Below are 20,532 nucleotides of genomic sequence, written 5' to 3' on the forward strand. Positions count from 1 at the left end.
AAGGGGGGAAAAACAAGGGTGGAAGGGTGAGGGGGCAGGAGCAATATTGTCACTGCTTGAACTGAGGCACATTATGCAGGAGTCTGCACTGGAAACCTCCTCTTACCAGGCTGCCCACACTGTCAGTGAAGATAGGACAGCTTTTTTAGAGGCAGTCCAAGGAGGTGACTTAGAACAGTTGAAATGATGTCAAGTGCTTTGGTGAATTCATACAATTAAAGACTCTAAAATCATCTTATGGAAGCCCAGAGCACATGGCTTTTGAGCACTGGAAGAAAAGGCAAACAGTGCAAAGACTGTGTGTTCCCATTCTCTTGCCATCAGTATGAGCACTTATTTAGCTGTTTGTAGCTCCAGAATTAAACCCTGGATTGTTGTCTGTCCAGGGGGCTGCTGTCACTTTCTGGCTTGGATTTCTAGCTTGAAAGGATCCTCAATTATTTTTGGGATCACACATTTTAAATAAATGGTGTTTGACTGGTCTGTGTCTTTAGCCTTTTCTACTTTCCAGATTCACAGATGTTTTGCAAAGGAGGTGTGTGCTCCTGCTGAACAAACTTAAACCTACTGATTACAGACTTGCTTTTCTTTACTCTTTTTTTATGTAGGCCAGTGCAGCTTGGGCTTGGCCAGATAACCTAAGTGATGCCAATGATATCCTGGCCCCATTTGAAGTGTCTACTGAATGATGGGTCCAAGTATATGTTGTATCTGTGTCTGTTGATGCAGACTGAATTCCAGTAATGACCCATACCTGAAGATAACATGGCTGGAAAGGGGTTCCAATGGCTTGGAAGCATTGGAAGAAGCATATGGAGCTCTCTCCTGACTTGTAGGACATGCTGTTCAGGGCCCTCGTGGGCCAGTGCCAGACAGGCACATGAGCAAGCAGGAGGTTTCAGTTTGATCAGGCTGAAAAGGTAGTTGTTGAAAAACAGGAGGTAACAACAACTCCTGTTGTTACCTCCAGCTTGTAAAGAGCAGTTAATGGTGAATTTGGTTGCTCTGCAGTATTCTGCTTTTTTGGTTTTTAAGTGCAAATTTTAAAATTCTCATTTGAAGAGTCCTATGGGCCCTTGCTCTCTTTTCTGTCTTTTGATGGCTGCCACCTTGCTGTGCCCACTGTGGCTCCAGGGCCTTGCCACATGGCATGGGTTTTGTGCTGGTTGGTGGTGACACTGAGCCATTACAGTGGGGAAAAGCTAACAGAGGCAGCTGGAGATAATGAATCCTACATCACCCAGGATCAAGGACAGGAATCCCAGAGCTCAGAGGGTTTTCATGGGGGTCTGGTGCAATCTTGATATGTGAGTGACTGGAGAGGATGAAAGCACATCTGGATGGGCTAAGGAATGCATAAGCACTGGAATTCTAATACTTAATTCAATGCTTGTGCATTAGTTGGTTTGGTTTATTGGTAGTTTTTTTCCCCCCATCTCTTTTTAAGATTTGCTTTTTTTTCTGGATAAGAAAAGATGAGTGGTACATATGGTTAGATGTATGTTATTGTGTGTGGAACCTTTAAAAATAAAGTATTCCCCAGACAGTGGTCTAGAAGTAAACGCTATGCATCAAAGCAAGATAGCCCTTACAGTGAGTTACACTCTTGTTTGTTTCCCCTGTAGATGTTATTTCTCTCCTTGCTAGTTTGATTTAATTTGAAACAAAAACTATTCTGGCTGTAGGCAATTTTCATCTAGGCATTCAGGAAATGGAACAGGATTAGATCTACAGAAAATACAACTGCAGAAGTCCTGCCAGAACAGCATGTTGCTTCCTCCACCATCCTGTCAAAGTCACATCTGATGAGGATGTCTACTCTGTACCACCCTGACCTACCTGTTAGGAGGACGGATTCTGAACTGGATGATTATGGACACTGATTTTCTTTCCTCTTCAAAATTACTGTCTCCAAACTAAGGTCTGTATGTTATAACCAACACTCCGGTCTAGAAAACTGAAACTATTCCAAGCTGTAAAACTCATATCTGAGTTCCTGATGAGATAATATGTTAGAAGACACAAATTTCTTCCATCCAGATTTATGGGATGAAAGCCTCAAATATGAGGGATTTATCTAAAGCAGCTGTGGGTCTTGCCTGCATTATAGTTTGGGAATAACAGTCTTGGTGGCCTCTAAGCTGAACTCGGCCTCATGGAGTGCCTTTCTGGGGACTGGTTTATTCTGTTTGTTGTACCTTCCTGTCAAATGTGATGGGAAATCAGTGATGAACAGGAGGTCTCTAATCTCCATGGATACTTGTCTCTGCATGGTGTTAAAATCTGAGTTGGCTGTTAATTTTCTCATATTTTGCATATGACTAATTTACTTAGGAAGGGAGGGAAAGGAAGGAGATTATTTGAGATTGAAATAAAAAATGAGAGAAAGAAAATTTGGCAGTGGTTCTCAATTGTAGCTGCTGGGAGGCCTCCAGAAGCCTGTCCCATACCTGCATCTCCCAAGCCTGTTGTCAGCTCTCAAGCTTTGTTCTGTGCTCAGAGCAGGGTCTCAAAGGAACACAGCTGCTGCAGCTGCTTGCAGACCAAAAGGTGACCTTTCGAGTAGCTGAGCCATGATGCATTATTTAGTGCATTCCTGGCTAAAATGGAAATGAAATATTTTTGTTAGCACAAAGATTTGTTTGTCCTTTCACTTTGATGCATTCTTTTTGCATCACACAATAGTGCGGTGTGCACAGCACTCCTTGGGGTTTCTTCTGGGCAAAGTTGGTAAGACTTTGAAAAAACACTGACTGTTTACTAGAAGGACCCTACTAGCCAGATGTAATAGATTTCAGTTTAGAGGTACTGAGTTTGCAAAAAAACAACTTCTATTTAAATAATGTGCAAGAGTGAAATCTCCCTGGTGAAGTGCATGTCTTTAGACTATCAGCTGATACTGGTAAGTACCATAACCAGCTGTTACTTCAGCATGATGTGTTTTGCTACTTCCAATTAATCAAGAGCTTCTTGGAAGTTGCCATAGCAGGACATTCATTACAGGGATGTTTAATGAGTAGAATATTTGTCATTTGCATAGAGAGAGGCTTCAGCAGTGATCCCAGTGATCTGTGATCGTCAGGTATTTGGGCACTCTGTGTATCTGTTGGGTGAAGGAGGGGAAGCAGATGGGACCAATTTTTCACAATGTCTGACATTAAATTTCCTATATGGTCTTCCAAACAGAGATTCAAAGAGGCTGGAACCTACCTCTCCTGCTGACTGTGAATGAAGACTGCAGTATATTCAGCTACAAGTCCATCTGCTCTTTAACTTTTTTTTTTAAATTCTATCTAAGAGTGTTTTTCCTTTGAAGTTTCTAGCACCATTTATGAAGGCTCAAAAGGGGTATTATTCATATGTTTCAGATGAGGAAAGCTAAACTGTCAAAGTAACATCTGACTTGAGAGTAGCCAGTATTCTCCAAGGCATCAGCATTTAAGAGGACCTGAGAAAAGATCCTGTGCCTACCAGGAAATTTCACTGATCTCATCAAGCCACAAAACTCAGGAAGGAGGAAAAATCTGCACAAATTAAGAAGTGCCCAGTAGATCATGCTGTCTTGTTGAAAACTCCAGTGGTAACTGGGCTTCTATGGGATTATTTTTAGCAGTAAAAGAGTAGATGGTGTAAGATAAGTGAAGAGGGATTCCATAAATAGCTGCATTTCAATTGCCTGTTTGGCATCATCTAATTGTTACAACAAACAGCACCAAATGACAAAAATGAACACCTTTCTACTCAGAAGATAAACTGTTTTTAAATAGAAAGGAATGAAACCTAGGTCTATCATTTTTAGAATCCCAGTGAACTAAAATGGACAGGACTGGAGAAGCAGAGACACCTGAGCAGCTTTGAAGACATTTCTCTGGCGTGTTCTTACTGACTCTGAGACCTATTTCCAACCACAGTGTCTGCTCATCCTAGTGCAGCACCCTTCAGACCTACCTTCCCCATAGGATTCAGCAGACATGGTTGAGCAAAGAGCTAAGCACAAGCTGGTAAGCACTCACTGCAGGGACTTGTAACTGCTGTGGGATTTAGTCAAACAGTAAAGTACAAGCTTCTACTATGACTCATCTGGTGCAAAACTAGTGCTAAGTATTGTACATAATTAAGACAGCATTATTACAGTGAGATGGCACTTCTTTTTTTGGTATGGTTAAAGTCATGAAAAGGTGTAATGTTTGCAGCCTTCAGAGCTGTGAAGATGAGGAGTTCTGATAGGAGTTCATTCTAAAAGATATCATGGCTACAGTGAGTTTAGATCATAATTTGCATTACTGCTGAAGCTTTACATGCATATTTCTGTTGCCTTTGTGAAAAGCTCTGGTATTTGTGAGAATAAACACGACCTTAGACTCATGTTCATTAGATAACACTTGCAACACTGGCCTCTCTACACATTCCAAGGGTTTTCATAATTTTTAAACCCATAAATCAAGTTGTTTTTTTTTTTTTTGAGATAGAGTTTTAAAAGAGACCTTAATGGTTTTTCAAGTAACAGGCACAAGAAATTATATTTGCCATTGAATGTAACCGAAAATGTAATGTCAGTGAGCTAGAGGTTCAACATTTGAGCACTGACTGTCAGCAGGTACAGAAGTATTAGTAAGACATTGTCACTACCAATGGGAAAAGTTGAAAAATTTGCTTAGTTGTCCAAACTTTTTCCTTCAGACGTCCACAAATCAACTTTGCTTTTAGTGAATGCATGATCTTGGTAAAAATTTATTGCGATACAATGCAAAAAAATTGAGCTTATTGGTCATTCTCAACCCAATTGCTGAAGTTACTTGATTCTTGTTATCCTTTACTAGAAACTCCTATGGTGTTAGGATTTTCTTTCTGTTCATTGGTTATCTGTCTGACTTGCAAGAGCAAGGTGGGAAAGCTGACTGCAAGATGGTGACATGGAGCATTTTAAGGGACAGGACTTTAAAAGAACTCATTTCCACCTATGTATTCCAGTGGATGCCTTTGTAGTATGTTTATGCTCTCACTGGAAAACCTATTGGCTACTTATTCAACCTAACTTTAACACCACTTTTCTTATAGTTTCCTCACATACTTTTTATGCTGTGTTTCATACACATCTCTAAGGAATTATTTGTGTAAGTTACAGGATCTACAGAGCCTCAGGAGGAATCCCAGGCAAACAATGCACTTGGGTGAAGACATCTCAACAACAGCCAGTGAGCCCTTTCTTTTTGTATCTATAATATTTTACAAGTCTGAAGATTCTGAATTCCAAGGGTCTTTCTGAAAAAACGATCATTTAATATAAAAGATACATCAATTCCTGTTTTGTTTGCACTGACACTTTCTGTATGAGTTTCCAATCTATTAGTGAAGCAGTAAATGCTCCCCCAGCAACCAACCATTGATGTTTTGAAAGCAAATCAAAAGCAGTGCAAGACTGTTGAAGAAAAGGGCTTGAAAGGAAAAGAGTGAAAGATCATACCATTCCTATGGTAGCTGCAAAAGTCTGTGAAGATCACAGCTGAGAGAGGGATGGTCCAGAGACCAGAGAGAGACCAAGGACAAGATATCTGCCTGCAGAGTTTTGTCCTTACATGCCTTCTTGCAGGCTCACAGCCTAAACAGCACAACTAAAACTCTGTAGGGTTGATCTGTTAGGGGCACACCGCCAGAGGTGGAATTGTGTGATGTCGGATCTCAGGATCTCAGTCCTGAGGTGCCGGGCCACCGAGACCACCCTTGGGGGGCTCGGGAGTCCTGGAATGTTGCCAGAAGTGTCTGGTGGCTGGACTTTGATCCTACACAGGAGACGACAAGGATGAGGGCTTCACCGGGGTGATTGGTGAAGGGATTAGTTAATTAGAGGGTGAGATACAGGGTTTAGGATTTATGTACAGGGGGGTTTAGAGAAGTAAGATGGAGGAATTGGGGTGTGTCCTGTCCTTCTTCTTCTTCTTCTTCTCCTCCATCTTCTTTGGTGATGGTGGCACTTTTGGATTGGTTATTACTGAAAGTGCACTGAGTAATAAGAATAAATGGTATTGGGGAAAAATGATAAATATTGTACACGTAACAATGGGTATAAAGATAGGTGGCTTTACGGAGAGCGACACAGTGTGCTCATGGCTGACTGCTGAGCAGATCTCTGTCGGGCTGAAAGAACATCTTTTAGATAAACAATTAATAAACATAAAAACCGAAAGAAGAACTGAAGCCTCTTCTCGTCCTTCGATACGCGGGCTGTCCCAAGGCCACTCCGGGCCTTTCCAGGCCCTTCAATCAGCCACAAAAACCCGACAGTGTGAGAGGAAGGATAAGCTAAAAAAGGAGAGAGCACATGTTGACCATAGTTTTTACCTTGGACTTTACCAGCCCTGACAGGATTTATAGAGAGTCTGGGCGTGTAACAGAAAAACTATGCATGCCTGTTCTTTGTAACATAGGGTTTGCACTTCAGCTGAGGGGCCAGGGACCTTGCTGTGGGTGCATGCTGGAGTTGCAGTCCTGATAAACTCCCAGCTGCTCTGACTTTTATCTTTATTCCAACCATGAGCTCACTACAAGCCCAAAGGGAAAAGTATTTGTATTCCACTGTGCACGTTGACAGTAATTTTGTGGATGCAGCACAACACTGTAGAAAGAGACAGGTATATGGAGCATTTAGAAGGCAATAATTTCTTCTAACTTTTTTATTTATTTATTATTTTTAGCCACACTCCAAACATTATAGTGGGAATAGCAAGGGAAAGAACTTGCAGACTTCACAAAAATCAAAGCCTGCAGCTTGTCCTGGATGGGTTTATTTGGCACACATCTGTGATTATGAAATGAATTTTGAATTGCTTTTGAACTTCATCTGGATAATGATTCATCCTTTCGATTTCCCTTTTCCCTCCAGAACATCCGCCATTAACAAACCAACTAGTTGCAATGTTTTACAATCCACATTTGAAATAATGTCTCAAAAGATTGCACATTTCCTTGAATAAACAATTACTCAGATCATTTGCACAGAGATAAGGTCAGTCTTGGGACTGAAAAATGAATCAACACCCCTCTCTGGCAACCGTCTTTGAAATAGTCATAAAGCAATTGCAGTGAGAGCATGTTAAACTGCAACTTCATGTTGCAGAAATGCTGCATCAACAGGCAGCTTAAGTGTTTCTGTGCAAACAGATATTGTACAGCCTTGGTTTGGTTGAGTGGAGCCCATTACAGAGTTTAGGCACATGCCTGAAGATGGAATTACACGACTGAAGTTAAGATGTGCTTAAGCGTTTTGTTGTGTTTGGCCTACACGCTACATCTGTGTTTGTGTTACGAAGAAAAGCTGTTCTACAAGACATTCAGGCATTTTAAAAATGTATTTTTGTTCTGAACTGGAACAGGAAGTTTTATCTTTTAATGAAATTTAGGAGATCTTTAATTCCAGAAATCTTGTAATTGAGTGTACTTAAAACATTGTGTGTCAGTAATGTTGAAATTATTTGAGACATTAAGATTGAAATATTGCCTGTCCACATATGTTACTTAATTAATTAGAAGCAACTGTTAACTAAGCATGCCGGGATTGCCTGGGTTGTGTATTACCACCCCCTGGATACGGAAGGGATTTGTGGTCTGGTCTAGCTTCTTGGCTGAGATGCAATGTTCTGTGAACATGCTTCTCAGCTGAGCAGTAAAACAAGGACGTTCATCTGTGCACAAAGTAGACCTGGATCTACTAAACTCCGCTCAGTCCAACTGGATTTAGGTAGGGACATCTCAAGTGTCTTGTACCAGGTCTTTGCTGCAAGTGCGTCAGAAATGCGCACAGACCCTGTACTTCTGCTTTTAGGTGGTTTGGGTTTTCCTTGGCTTGTTGGTTCTGCCTTTGATGTATCCAAGATGAGTTCATACTGTCCAGGAACCATGGTAGTTTGGGCACAGCACCATCATTTTCATCTGATGCTGTACATGATACCTGAGCCTCTCTGGAGCTGAGGGCTGCAGCCTGCAGCGGCCAGCCAGGGTGCAGAACTAAGCTGCAGCTACCTAAAGTCAAGCTGGGTCAAGCTGGGTCTTTGCAGGAACTTTAATGTTACCTTCAAGCCTGTTCTGCCATTGACATCCCCCTAGCTGAGGACAACAGTCTGGCTTTAAACTTAAAAGCTAAAATTTGCAAATTAAGCATGTTTTGGTAACTTCTTGTGAATTATATTCCCATAATCAGTCGTCATTTTCTTGAAAAAGTTTCAGTATTATGGAATCAGCCTTCACTATAAAGAGACTTATGCACTGGGAAGAATTCAAGAATTCAAGCAATTCAATTCTGTGAGTATATAGCAAGAATGATAGACAAGGTCTTACCAGACTGAATATATTGCTTGTTCTGCCTGTGTCTAGATATAGTGGGTGTTCAAAAGGGAGTAGATATCTGGAAAAAGGCTATGAATGGGAATGATACTCTGCTCCTTTCTGTTTCCCCTGCTCTTCAAGTTACAATCTCTTATCTCAGCCTCATTGCTTGATAGATCAGGTAGGGTTAATCCCCAAACCAAGGGCTTATCTGGGTAGGTGAGCTTAAGAAGACTGAAACAATTGCTTTAGAGAGGAAACTTTCTGTGGTCAAGCCATATGGCACCTGTGGTCAATTTTATTCAGATAAATATTTCATCTAAAATGGCCTTTCCTGTTTCAGTCTCTGGGTAGTTATGGCTTTGCTTGGATGTCCTGCCCTTTTCTTTTGGGGTTGAAATAAATATCTGAGGTTCACAGTCTTTGTATCCCTGTCAGCTTCTGGGTCAGCTGGCCAGCAGAGAGGTGGTCTAATCCCATTTTTGAGATATTTTCTTTCATCTTTTAAGGCCTCAACTACAGCAAAACATAAATTTAGTTGGAGACTGTGAATATTGACCCTTATGACAAATCCCTCTGCCCTTGCTTGTCTCCTCTCTTACTCTTCCTGTAAGAAACTAGTTTCTAGTATCCAACAACAGAATTCTTTGGATTTAGATGTGAATAAGAATAGGAGTGGGAACCTGGATTCTATGTTCACAATAATTATATTATATTATATTATATTATATTATATTATATTATATTATATTATATTATATTATATTTTGCTGAAGTTACTACATGGTATGGTTTTATTTCTGTTTGAAGAAACAGAAGAGCTTCACAAATGAATATAAAAAGATGTATGTGTTTCCCCAAGCTTGTATGTGCTTTACTGTAATCTGACACTTACTGTAAGAAATACATATTATATAATTGGCAGTGGCAGACACATATTCTGATAGAAAAAAATATGGATTGAATGATACACTATGTATCACTGATAGTGACTTGCAGCCGTATTTCCATAAAAGTAAAGAATAATTTAGCACTTGAAAGTCAGGCCTCAAAACCAAAATAAAATTTTTTTCTGTTTCTGTACCTAGCCTTGGATATATCTGCCCTCACTGCAGACATCAGCAGTGTAGACACATATGGCAAAACCCATCACCCCAAGCTCCCTTTGCAGTCAATACAGGGAGCAGGCACTTTTAGGCCATGATTCATCTGACCTATTTACATGTCTGCTGTAGGAGGAGATGAATCACTGCCTAGACTAGATCTGTGCGGAGGATAAAGGGAGCCTAAGATGGCCAGCACAGATGTAGATGCTTGTAAAGATCTACAGTTTGAATTTAGGCTTTCAGTTTGGAACAACAATTTTCCAGAGAAGAGTAAAATTTCCTAAGCCATGTTTTTCTAGCAGAATATGTGTATGAATATATACATCTATGGTATCTTTCTTCCTGCAACAGAAACATTTTCAACAATATCTTTTGAACACTGGTCCTATAGCCCCTTCCAAATGTTCTACCATCTGAAGAGTTGCCATTTTATCTCTGCCTCTGCCCCTCTTTCACACATACAGACGTGTACACATACCATGTTTCAGAGCTGGGCCTTCTGAGTTTTCATCATTAACTTAAAATATATTCCTCTGTGTGTGGTAACTAGGGCTGCTGTTACACACAGACAGATATTATAACTGGATTTGTTTTTTTAAAAAATCCAAAGCAAAATATGCAAACAAAAACACCAAATGAAGATTTCTGAAATTTCCTTCTGTTTAAAAATAACATTTTTATTAGGTTTTTTTTGTTTTTTTTTTTTTTCTTCTAGGATCTGCTCTACTCTGCCCGCAGCCTTGGTAAGGCAGAGCATCACAGGAAGAGGAAAGCGAATTCCTGTGAGACAAGTACTGGTGCAGAGGAGGGGGGAAGACAAGACTTGATCATATAAGGAAGAGTGAGGCAGGTTCCTAAGTAAAGCTGTGAGACAACAAGAGAGAGGCACAGTTGTGTTGTTATGCATAGAAGGCCAGAGTTGAGTCTGGTTTCTTGAGGGTGATGTCCTGGCAAGTACTCTGGCACACATGCTGTAGTATAGTGTTCCAGTGCATCCGTACATCCATCTATGCTGCAAATGGCACGGGAGTGAGATTTTAATAAAAGAAGAAGAAATGAAACCACCCTGGTTGGAGAGTTTTACAATGCTCAGCTGCTCCTGAGGAGTGCTTGGTGTAGCTACAGCAGGCAAAACATCCCTCCCATCTAGTCACTGGCACACAGCACAGCAACCCATTTATGTGAGCACCTGGTTGATCAGTTTGCCTATGACAGATCTTGGCACACCCTCTCCTCTGGCTGTAAAGCTTTACTGACTTGTGTGTTTTTTCCCTCCACAAACTCTTGTCTGGCATGGGAGGACTTGGAACAGAACAACTCTGGCTCTGGCAACAACAGGAAAGTACATTTTAGATAACCCTTTATGGTGCAAGCTTTGCAGCCATTTAAGGGCTTTTCTGTGGGGTTGGAGAGGAAGGGCTGTCCATCATCCAAAGTCTATTGCTGTGGGAAGGGTGCCTGTGGCTGCAAACGTCTCTGGCAAAGGCCACAAGCATCTGAAGGCTGCTCTGAGAAATGGATATGGGCTCACAGTTCCCCACAGGGTGCTGTGCAGAAGTGAGCACTCTTCCAGCGGTCATCCCAGTGCATCATTCATTAAACATAACGCCCTACAGGAAAATCAAGGCTTTGTGTTTTCCATACCCCCTCCTGCATCAGCCCTGACGTCAGTAGGTTGGAACCACGGAAGTGAAATTAAGGCCAGTGCAGTCTAATAGGCGAGGGATAGCAAATGCTAAGAAGTCAAGGTGATGAGAAAATACCTGCCATCTGGAGCTGTCATAAGCATGAATTTAGATCTCTCCCCACAAAATAAATAAATCACAGCCTGCAAAACATTACTCTCCCTGGATGCAAAGTCCCACTCCTACTGCTGCCACCAAAAATTTTGGCCTCCCCACTTTCTGTGTGGTCGGTGGCTTCTGCTGAAAGCCCCAGGGTGACGTGCCTGGGCAGGGAGAGGCATCTGCAAGCGCTGCCTGCTCAGGCGCCGTGGCTGGAGCGCAGGGAGCTGCTCTGCTGCAGCCGCTCACTCCAGCCCTGGCTCTGACGGAAAGTTTTCCTCCTGGCTCTGACAGCACCGCAGCCACTTGGGGAAGCACATGACTTCCTTGGGAGACGGTGTTTCTTGTTTGTGTTGCAGGCCTCCAGCAGGCATGGCACCGAGGCAATATTTATATCAGTTTTTGTAACATCATCACAGCAGCTGTAATTTTGGGAACTGAAGTGCTGGCTGGAAGTAGGAGAGAGAGGCACAAAGCACAACACGCCACATAGAAATGTGGATGCAAGGGGGAAAGAAAAAGAAAAAAAAAGGCAAGAAAATTGGCAATCTGCCTCCTCCCCCAGAAAGCTCATTGTGTTCCCCAGTGCCAGGGGTGCTGCTTGCCCTCCAGATGGTTACCACGGGGCCCATCTGTGTAAAAGCAAATCAATGGCAATTACAGCTCAGGATGTGTGTGATAGGATCAGATCTGTCCCCTCAGGGTCCTTGCACTCCTGGGGGAGCAGGACAGGGGAAGGGGAGTCCTCCAGCCAGGTGGCTTTCTGTGCTACAAGCCAAACAGTGTTCAGCAGCCTTCTCCTACCCTTCAGCTGTGAGAAAGCACAGTGCAGCACTTGTGTGCAGGTAACCAGGCTGCCCCCAAAACTGCTGCAGCCCCAGGCTGTGCCTTGGCAGCCAGCCCTAGCAAGCTCCTTATCCCACCTACTGGTGCAGTCATGCTGCTCCCAGGTGCCCAGCTCGGATCTCTGACCCACACTCTGCATGTGTCCTGACCTCTGAGGAACTACCATGCTGTGGCTGGGAAATCCCCAGGGAGATAGGATAGGAGTCCTGTCTTCCAGATGATTTGCTTGCTGTTTCCCACGGGAGGTATTCTCTCCTTTTCTGCCCCCTGGCTTGATTTCAGTGGTGTTTAGCCATTGGAGGTCTGAGAATTCTCTGGTGCTGTGGGGCTGGAAGTCACAGCTGCCTGAAAGACAGTAGGGTTGTCTTCTCTATGTGTCCTTGTTTCTTCATCTGCCCGGCAGATGCAGAGGCGAGTGAGTGCCCTTGGTGGGTGCCACGTGTGCAAGAGGGGCTCTCCACTGCCCATGCATGTTCTCAGTAGGTGGTTTCTACCTCTACTGCCAAACAGGAGCAGCTGGCAGAACAAAGGCTTGAATTCTTCCCTGTCCTTTGCTTTTTCTCCATGTAACTCCACTGGCCTGTTGAGTTATGTCTGACAGAGGAGGTGTCACAGTGTCTCCAGTTGCCTTAAAGCTTGATGAAACTGAAGAAAGTCAACATGAAGCTAAAAAGCTTCCACAAGGTGCAGCCCCAGACCTGTCGGGTGATGCACATTTGATCATGGGCAAGAGCTGAAGGTCATTTGATCCAAATATAGCTGTGTAGTGCAAAACACCTTCATTGTCCTGGACAGCACAAGGTCTCTAGAAAAAGCTGGGCTGCCAGTGAGCTCTCCAGTTCATGTGTCCTGCAGCCCTCTGAAAGGACTGCTGTGAGGACCTAGCAGGGGAACCATCACTGTGTCTGCCTGGGAGGACTCCTGAAAACCAGCACCTGAAGCTGCATCACAGGCTCTCTGAGGCAGAGACACCACCAAAGTCTGGCAACGGGGTAAGCATGGCTTCTTAGACTGTGTGCCTCAGAAAATACCCTCCAGTCTCCCATTTCATATGCTCTTGCGCCATAAGTACTCCTACTTGGTCTCAAAAAGAACTGAAACTTCAATGGCCAAGTTGTTTCCTTAGCACAAACACCCTGAAAAGCTCCTGGTGAGCAGAGTTGGGGTAAGAAAGGCTGGGAGGGGAGAGAGGAAGAAAAGACATACCAGCTGTGGTGGCAGATCATCCGAGGTGGCGCTGGGAGGGCTTGGCAACCTTTCATCATTGTCCTATTGCAACAGGAAGGAGGAGGATATACAGAGATTATTTAAAAGCCCCCAACATTTTCCCTGCTTCTATTGCACTGCAGAAATTCTGCAAGGGAGAAGGGAAAAAAAAGACTATCTGAAAAGAAGGTACCCTTCATAACTGAAAAAACTTCCTTTTAGAGCTTACTTCTATTAAATAATTGCTATGTTTTAAATTGCTGTTTTCAGGGGCTTTGGGAAGAAGTTTTCTTCTCAGTCATTAATATTTTCTTAGAAGGGCTGCATGGCTTTTTCACTGTTACGTGCTTACACTGAAATAGATGTGAAAGCAGTTTTCAGTAGCTCAAAAAGAAGTCTCTGATCAGCCTACATCTAAGATTTCCCTTAAGGACATTAGTGGGAAAGAAATAAGTGGATAAGTGCTTTTTTCTTTTCCTTTTTTCCCCTTTATACCACTCTCTCTTCCCTCCTCCCCCTCTTTTTCTCAAAAGTGGATTGTCGGGGTGCAGGAGTTAGCCCTGTAGATATTGGGTGTTTGTGTGCATAGGGACAAAAATACAGTTCTCCACTTATCCACAGACTGTTGCAGGCTGTAATATTTGGCTTGATTGCAGTATGACTTATAATGTCATTTTTATTAGGGAGAGGTAGTGTGTGATGCACTTTCTGAAAATATAATTTGCTATTTTGGATTCAATAACGCTTTTATGGAGAAATGAGAGAGTGAAAGATTTTCCAGTTATTTTACCTGAAACTTCCTAATGTTTTTAGTGCCCTGCTTCTCCTAGACAAATACTTCTCTGTTAGACTTCCCTCTCCTTCTCCCGCCCCCTCCTTCTTCTCTTATTCATGTGTTTTGATGAACACAAAATGCCTTCCAATCCTTAGAGGGCTGTACTTATCATTAGACTGATGTTTTCTGCCTCTCAGGTTTTATTTATGTAAGTCTAAAAATGTGTAGCTCACTGGCACCCCACATTGCTTTTGGCTTCTCCCATCTTGCATGTGCCATGCTAGCTCATGTTTGCTTTTTCTTTGAGCTCTCTCTCTCATGCTATTACAACTTTTTTAAGCACAGGATGTCTGAAACAACGAGCATCAACGAGGAGAATAAACTTCCTTTGAATGGGAGAAGAGCCATCCCACCAAACTACTCCAATGATGAAGAAAATGAGGTTCCTGAGATGGAAGCTTTTGGAGTGATACCCAGAGGATTTAATCCCAGAGGTACAGTGTACAATTAAGCTGTAAATATTTTTACAACTTCCATGCTCTTAGCACAGGTCTGTGAACTAAACCCAAACCACTTTTTCCTTATATATTTCCAATTCGGACAGTTTTTCTTGCTGTTCACAGGAAAACTTACTGAAACCACCTGTGTGTATGGAAGTGTTGGCATGGGTTATGGGTATAGAAAGTGAGGAGTAAAGAAGCTGGATGATCACTTATCAGCTTGAACTGTGGGACTGGTTAAAAAAAGGCAAGAATGGTTTTTTTCCAGTTTGATCACAATCACAGAAGCACTTAAGAACCTACTGGCTTCAGGCATGTCTGTGGCAGCATTGCAGTGTAGGGCCAGAAGGAGTCTGTTCTCTTAATGGCCTGTTTCATTTGTATGGCCTTAATCTGCCTGTGAAGCTGCTGAAAAATGTTGTCTGGCAGGGAAAACTTTTGCTATATATGTTTAGTTCACTCACAAAAAATAACATGAGACTAAAAGATGTACCCTTATGATTTTTTATTCTCCTGTGAAGAATGTTTCAATCCTTTGGCTGGGGAAACAAATCAATATCATGATAGAGAATAGACGAATCAAAGTATGTTCCCAAGGTTGGCTCTTTGGAGTCAACCAGAAATAAAAAATATGCAAGATCTGGTTTAAAAGAAAACAGGATTAAATTCTGAATGTCTCATTAATGAAATTATGTTACATTTTTTGCCTATTTGAATTGAACAGAAGAAGTTGTTGAATGTGGCAGCTCAGGGTGGCTGGATGTAATACTACTTAATGCTCATAGGGGACTTTTCATCCAGAGTTGAAGGAGTGCTTAATAAATGTGGACAAGAATTAATTACTGAATTTCACACATTGGGAAACAGGCAAAGAGATTTTAAGTGACAAGTTGCAAAGCATTATTTCTGTAATCCTAATCATGTGCCTTAACCACATTCCCCTCCCCACACACCCCTCCCTACCCTCATCTTAATACACACACATTTCCTTTCGAAGCATTTATTTTTTAAAAAATGCCTGAGCAAACCAACTGGCATGTTAAGACTGCAGAAATTTTGCTTGAACCTAATTCTGACAACACTGTAGCTCTGGGGCAAGTGTGTGTGTTTAAACTGTCAAACGCAATGCAGTGCAGGTTCCAGCTAGACACAGTTTCAAACCCAACAGTCTCACAGAAACTGGAGATGTATTACTGTGGGATACCTTAGAAGGAATGCAGCCTGTAGCTAAAGCCCACCAGTACCAAGAGAAAGATTCCTATTGCTTTTTGATGTGCTTCACATCAGGCTCTGAATGAAGTGTGGTGCCTGTGGGCGGCAGCCTCCTGCTTTTCAGAAACGCAGTGGAAACTTAGGAATGCTGGGTCAAGTGAGTTGAGGCAGGAGCCCAACATGTCCTTAAGGTGATGCTCTGGTTGAGAAGAACATCCCTTGTCCAAAGCAAGAGTTTGTGGTCATTGGGTAAACCTGGCTATGGGACTGGTATGGCTGAAAAATAAATCTGTGCATTACAGCAGAACTCTTTGTACAGCTGGATCACCTCTGCTGTGCAATTCTCTCCAATGCCTGTAGCCAAAATATGCAAGGGGTGACCTGAGGGGTCCCTGAAGGGACTGCAGCAGTGTTTCTGTTTTGGTGCACATCAGCTGTGATCTAAGCCTGTGGCATCAGCTGATACAAGCGTGGTCTCTGGATATACTGCTTGGGGTAGGGTGCTTAAGTCACCTGTCAGAGCATGTTAAAGGTTTCTTGCCCCATGGAGCTTGACCTGACATTCAGGAGCTGGGCTTACCCCAGAGCCCTCTCAGTGTTGTGCTTGGGGGATAAAATGGTTGTCCATGGGCAGAGCAGGAGCAGCACAGTGCAATGAGGCCCTAGAGCTGGGAGCACATCCTGGCAGAGAGCTGCTTGTGACACCTTCCCTTCTCCTCCACACCCCTACCCTTCTGGGCTGTCCAGATTTTTCTGTGGTGGTTTCCAGACTTCATTGCCATAACACACTGAAAAAAAGCATGCAAATGCTTTTATCTCTGCTGTTACAATGGAGGTGTTTTCCAGCCTTTGGACACCTGATATAAACATCCAAACACCTGTGTCTTCACCTGTGTCAGATTGTAGTCAACACAGAGCCATCCAGTGAGTGGAGGTGAGGGCACAGGCTGTCCGGAGAGTCACTGGATGTCAGTTCCATGGTGATCTGTGTCCTCCTTTCAGCTCCATTGGCTGCAGCAACCAGCCATCAGCTGGCCATAATAACTTGTTACATACCAGGCTCACATCATTTAGATGCCTAAATTTAACAGAATTCTGCCCTTGATCTGTGCAGTGTAGGAGTCTACAGCTGAGCTAGTCACCCTCGTTTCCCTTGACAGCCAACAGAGAGAAACAGGCATTTTTAGGGTGTGATTCACTTGACCTATTTTAGCTACTACTCTCGGATGAGGTAAGACCCTGTGCTTGCCTCGCTCTCTGCTGACACCCACTTCGGCTGCGCTGAATCACAGCCGGGGCGAGCGCGGCGCCGGCTGCGTCCCCAGCGCGGTCAGTGCGCTGCCTGCTGCCGGAGCTGCGGCAGGAGATGCTCACGATGGGGACGGAGCCCTTCTTCAGCAGGAAGCCTGTGGCTCCGGGAACGTCCCTGTGCTCGTCCCGGCCAGCTCATCTCACCACAGTGTGTCGTGAGTGGGCTCGGTGGGAGGACGCAGCCCTGTCATCCCGCTCACCCTTGCAGAGTCCGGTGAGTCGCCAGGCGTTTGTGCTTCCCCTGCTAGCGGAGTGATGGGCACTTCCTTTGGAAATTCACGCCATTTTTTTGTAGTAATTCAAAGTCCTTCCTCTCTGGTTGTTTGAGGAAACCTGATGTTTGGAGGCTATTATTTTTATTTGAAACATTGCTCAACTTTGTGTTCATTTATTGCCCTGCAAGCTTAACATTACACAGGCTTTAAGAGGGTATCACACTGTTGCCTCTCATGCAGCAAACTGAGCAACAGACCAGGCTACAGGCAAACCCTCAAGTGTACCTGACTTCGAAGGAGGTCTCGACTTGCCACCTGTCCCTCACAGCTGAGCATCGCCTGGAGCTTTCCTTTGGATCACACCCTGGTGCTGGTCCTAGCACATCCCATTACCCTGCTCATGTTTTGCTCTTTGTAATTACCACTACTGTAATTAGCACAGGCTCAACCATGGGTTGTCTTCATCTGGCAAGCTACACATACCTTTTAACACTGAGTCTAAAAACAAAATGTGTTTTTTGCAGATGTGGATGGCTGTGTTCTGACAGGAGCTGTGTAAAGTCCTGTGATAAAATGAAGCAAATACTGAACTGAAAGCCCAGGGTGGCTTAACTTTGCAGTTTCTTGAATGGGCTAACATGCAGAGGAAGGGTGGGGTCACTATTGCCCCCATCTCCTGTTTTATTGCAAAACACCAGATGAAAACAAAACAAACCCTCAGCTCTGTTTTTGTGCATCCTTGGAATGAGGGAGAAGCTGAGCCAGTTTCTTATTGATATTCACAGAACCCCAAAATACACAGCTTTTAAATGTAGTGCTTTCGGCCCACAGGGGTTGGAAAGATATAAGGGGAGAGATTCTCCCCTGTCCCTACTTTACCCCTGTACAGAAAATTCCTGCTTCATGTAATGCAATTGTGAGTTTTGTCAGCATTTTTGAAAGAGCATTGGTAAGTTTTGCAAGGAAAGAGCATTGGTAAGTTCTGCAAGACATGCCCTACCTCACAGAGGGGCAATGGGAACGATTTCTGGGCAAAAATGTTTCATACAGACATCTCTGTAATCTGAGCCAGTGCTAAAATCAGCATGGATTTTTACAGAAGTTACTCCAGAAGCCTGGTGAATTGAGCAGAGACTAACAATAACACTATCATGGGACTCTAAACCTGACTCAGGATTGAACAGAGTATTCTAGCCTTTTTGTAAATTAGGGTTAGCAGGAGGCAGATGGTTTTGGGTTCAGTTATGCAGGGCTTTTCCATTCAAGGTTCCTTATCATGCTGTGTCCTCAGGCATATTACTTTCATTCTGTTTCCTAAAGGACATGGATAGGGATCTGAGGGATGATGCAAGCAGGAGTGGGACCTACTCCCATTGCCATTATTCCCCTGTCTCTTATTAGCTGGTGCCCAGAGCCCAGGCTGGGCCTGGAGAAGGACCACGCTGACCGTGCTTCCGATCCAGGGAGGGCGCTGCCTGCAGGGCTCTGCTGCCTGTCCAGAACTGGCAAATTAAACAATTGTGCTGAGCTTCTGTGAAAGGGGCCACATTCAGCCTTCACACTTGAATGTCCAACTCAGTTACTGAGCGCATCATTCTTGCCCTCAGTGTGCTTAGTAGAAAGCCAAATTAGCCACCATCAGAAATACACACAGCTCCACCAGCTGCTATAAATGTGCAGCTCTTTTTGCCAGAGCATGAGTTTGGTTCTGCCACTCTAAGTAAAAAATGCAGGAATTAGCTTGTTTCTAACTGTCAGCACCTGGAAAGACAAGCTGAGAGCTGCAAATCTGGCTTTACTCTGCTGTCTCTCTCCTGGTGGTGAGTTGTAATGGTCCTGCTCCTCCTGGCAGAGGTTTCATGATTATGTCCCTAGCATGCAGGCGAAAGAACAATGTCCAGTTCATTTTCATGTGGTTTCTCATAGTGTGAGAAGACTCCAATTGTGCAGATTTGTGGTGTGGTATAGTCATGTAGCTTATGGTGACTGTGAGTGCCTGTGGCTATCCCAGTGCCACCCCACACTGGTCATTTGCTGAACAAACTACTTATAGCTTGCTATAACACTTCATACAGCCTGAATCTGAAGGGAGTAAAGCTTTGTCTGTGTGTGTTATAGATACCTACTGCTGCTTGCCTGTAACTATGCTGTAATTATATGCTGTAGTGTTATATTTAGTTTTCATAAGGAGACACTAATAGCAGTGGAGGTGTACTGAGAAGCTGAGACAAGACACATGCAGTACACCCAAACCTTATCTAATACTGGCAATCCAAGCTCTCAGCTGAGTGCAAGATCATTAACTGCCTCTCAGACTCTTCAGCTCTCAGCACTGGAAGCATTTTGCCAACAACATATTTAAGTATCCCAAAGCCCATTTGAATTTGCATTTTACAAATGGGGGACTTCAAGAAGGGGGGCACAAAGCCTCAGTCATCCAAGTCCCGCTGATTGTTCTGGTAAACTTGTGACAGCAAGGCCCAGACTTGCAGAAAACCAATGCCAATGGAAAGATGGGTCCAGACTCTTCTTGGGGTCATTCAGATTCCAACACCTAGCAACCTGCTCTTTCTGTGGTTGCTCTCACCATGCACTAGAAGCCTTTTGGCCTCTGTGAAAATGGCAGGTGGACAGAGAAGTGTCTGCCTATAAGCCTCTTCTCAGCCAGGAGCATGTAAGCCTCAGACAGATCCAGCACGTTCCTGTTGCATGGTGTTCCTTCTGTGGAGAAGGGGAGGACGGGGCCTCTAACAACATTGATACCAATATTGACATTTCAGCATGCTGACTCCTTTCCCCTCTGCTCATTTACATGTCTCTGCAGATTACCTGCGTGTTGTGGATATTTATATGTTCAAGGAACCTCAGGAGATCAACAAGCAGGAGCACCACACTGACAAGTACTACAACCCCAAGCTGATAGTGCGTCGGGGACAGGCTTTCCAAATCCAGATTGACTTCAACCGACCCTACCAGCCACAGTCAGACCAATTCTGGCTGGAGTTTTTGATGGGTAAGTGCCTGGCAAAGGCTGTGTCTTATCTGCAAAGAAATAGTCTCTTATAAACAGGAAAACAGCAGAAATTCATGGCTGGGTCTTTTCCTGTTATGATTGATAAACCATAAAAACAGGCTTAGCCATAGGCAAGGAAGTGTTTTTCTAAACAGGATTTGAATCCTTTCTTGACAAAACCAGCAAAATTTCATATGCGAGAAAAGAAGCAAAATCTGGGAGTTTCTGTTTTGTAAGCTGTACTT

At 43.5% G+C, this 20,532-nt stretch overlaps 1 protein-coding gene across 5 annotated transcripts in view; it reads left to right on the top strand.

Annotated features, from left to right (window-relative positions):
- F13A1 (coagulation factor XIII A chain) overlaps nt 1-20,532 on the top strand; it is a 129,921-nt gene that overhangs the window by 56,971 nt on the left and 52,418 nt on the right. The window contains exons 6-11 of one of the 5 annotated variants that reach the window (XM_074544114.1): nt 1,686-1,921; nt 3,187-4,001; nt 5,126-5,195; nt 10,141-13,047; nt 14,382-14,530; nt 20,099-20,287. In XM_074544114.1, the coding sequence (XP_074400215.1) occupies nt 14,383-14,530; nt 20,099-20,287 (337 nt within the window). In that variant the 5' untranslated portion in view covers nt 1,686-1,921; nt 3,187-4,001; nt 5,126-5,195; nt 10,141-13,047; nt 14,382. Of the gene's footprint in view, nt 1-1,685; nt 1,922-3,186; nt 4,002-5,125; nt 5,196-10,140; nt 13,048-13,310; nt 13,451-14,376; nt 14,531-17,042; nt 17,274-20,098; nt 20,288-20,532 lie in introns of those variants that run through there. The other 4 variants (XM_026790222.2, XM_026790223.2, XM_005481708.4 and 1 more) reach the window with 4 other exon arrangements.

Source organism: Zonotrichia albicollis, chromosome 1, assembly GCF_047830755.1.
Source record: "Zonotrichia albicollis isolate bZonAlb1 chromosome 1, bZonAlb1.hap1, whole genome shotgun sequence".
Taxonomy (NCBI): domain Eukaryota; kingdom Metazoa; phylum Chordata; class Aves; order Passeriformes; family Passerellidae; genus Zonotrichia; species Zonotrichia albicollis.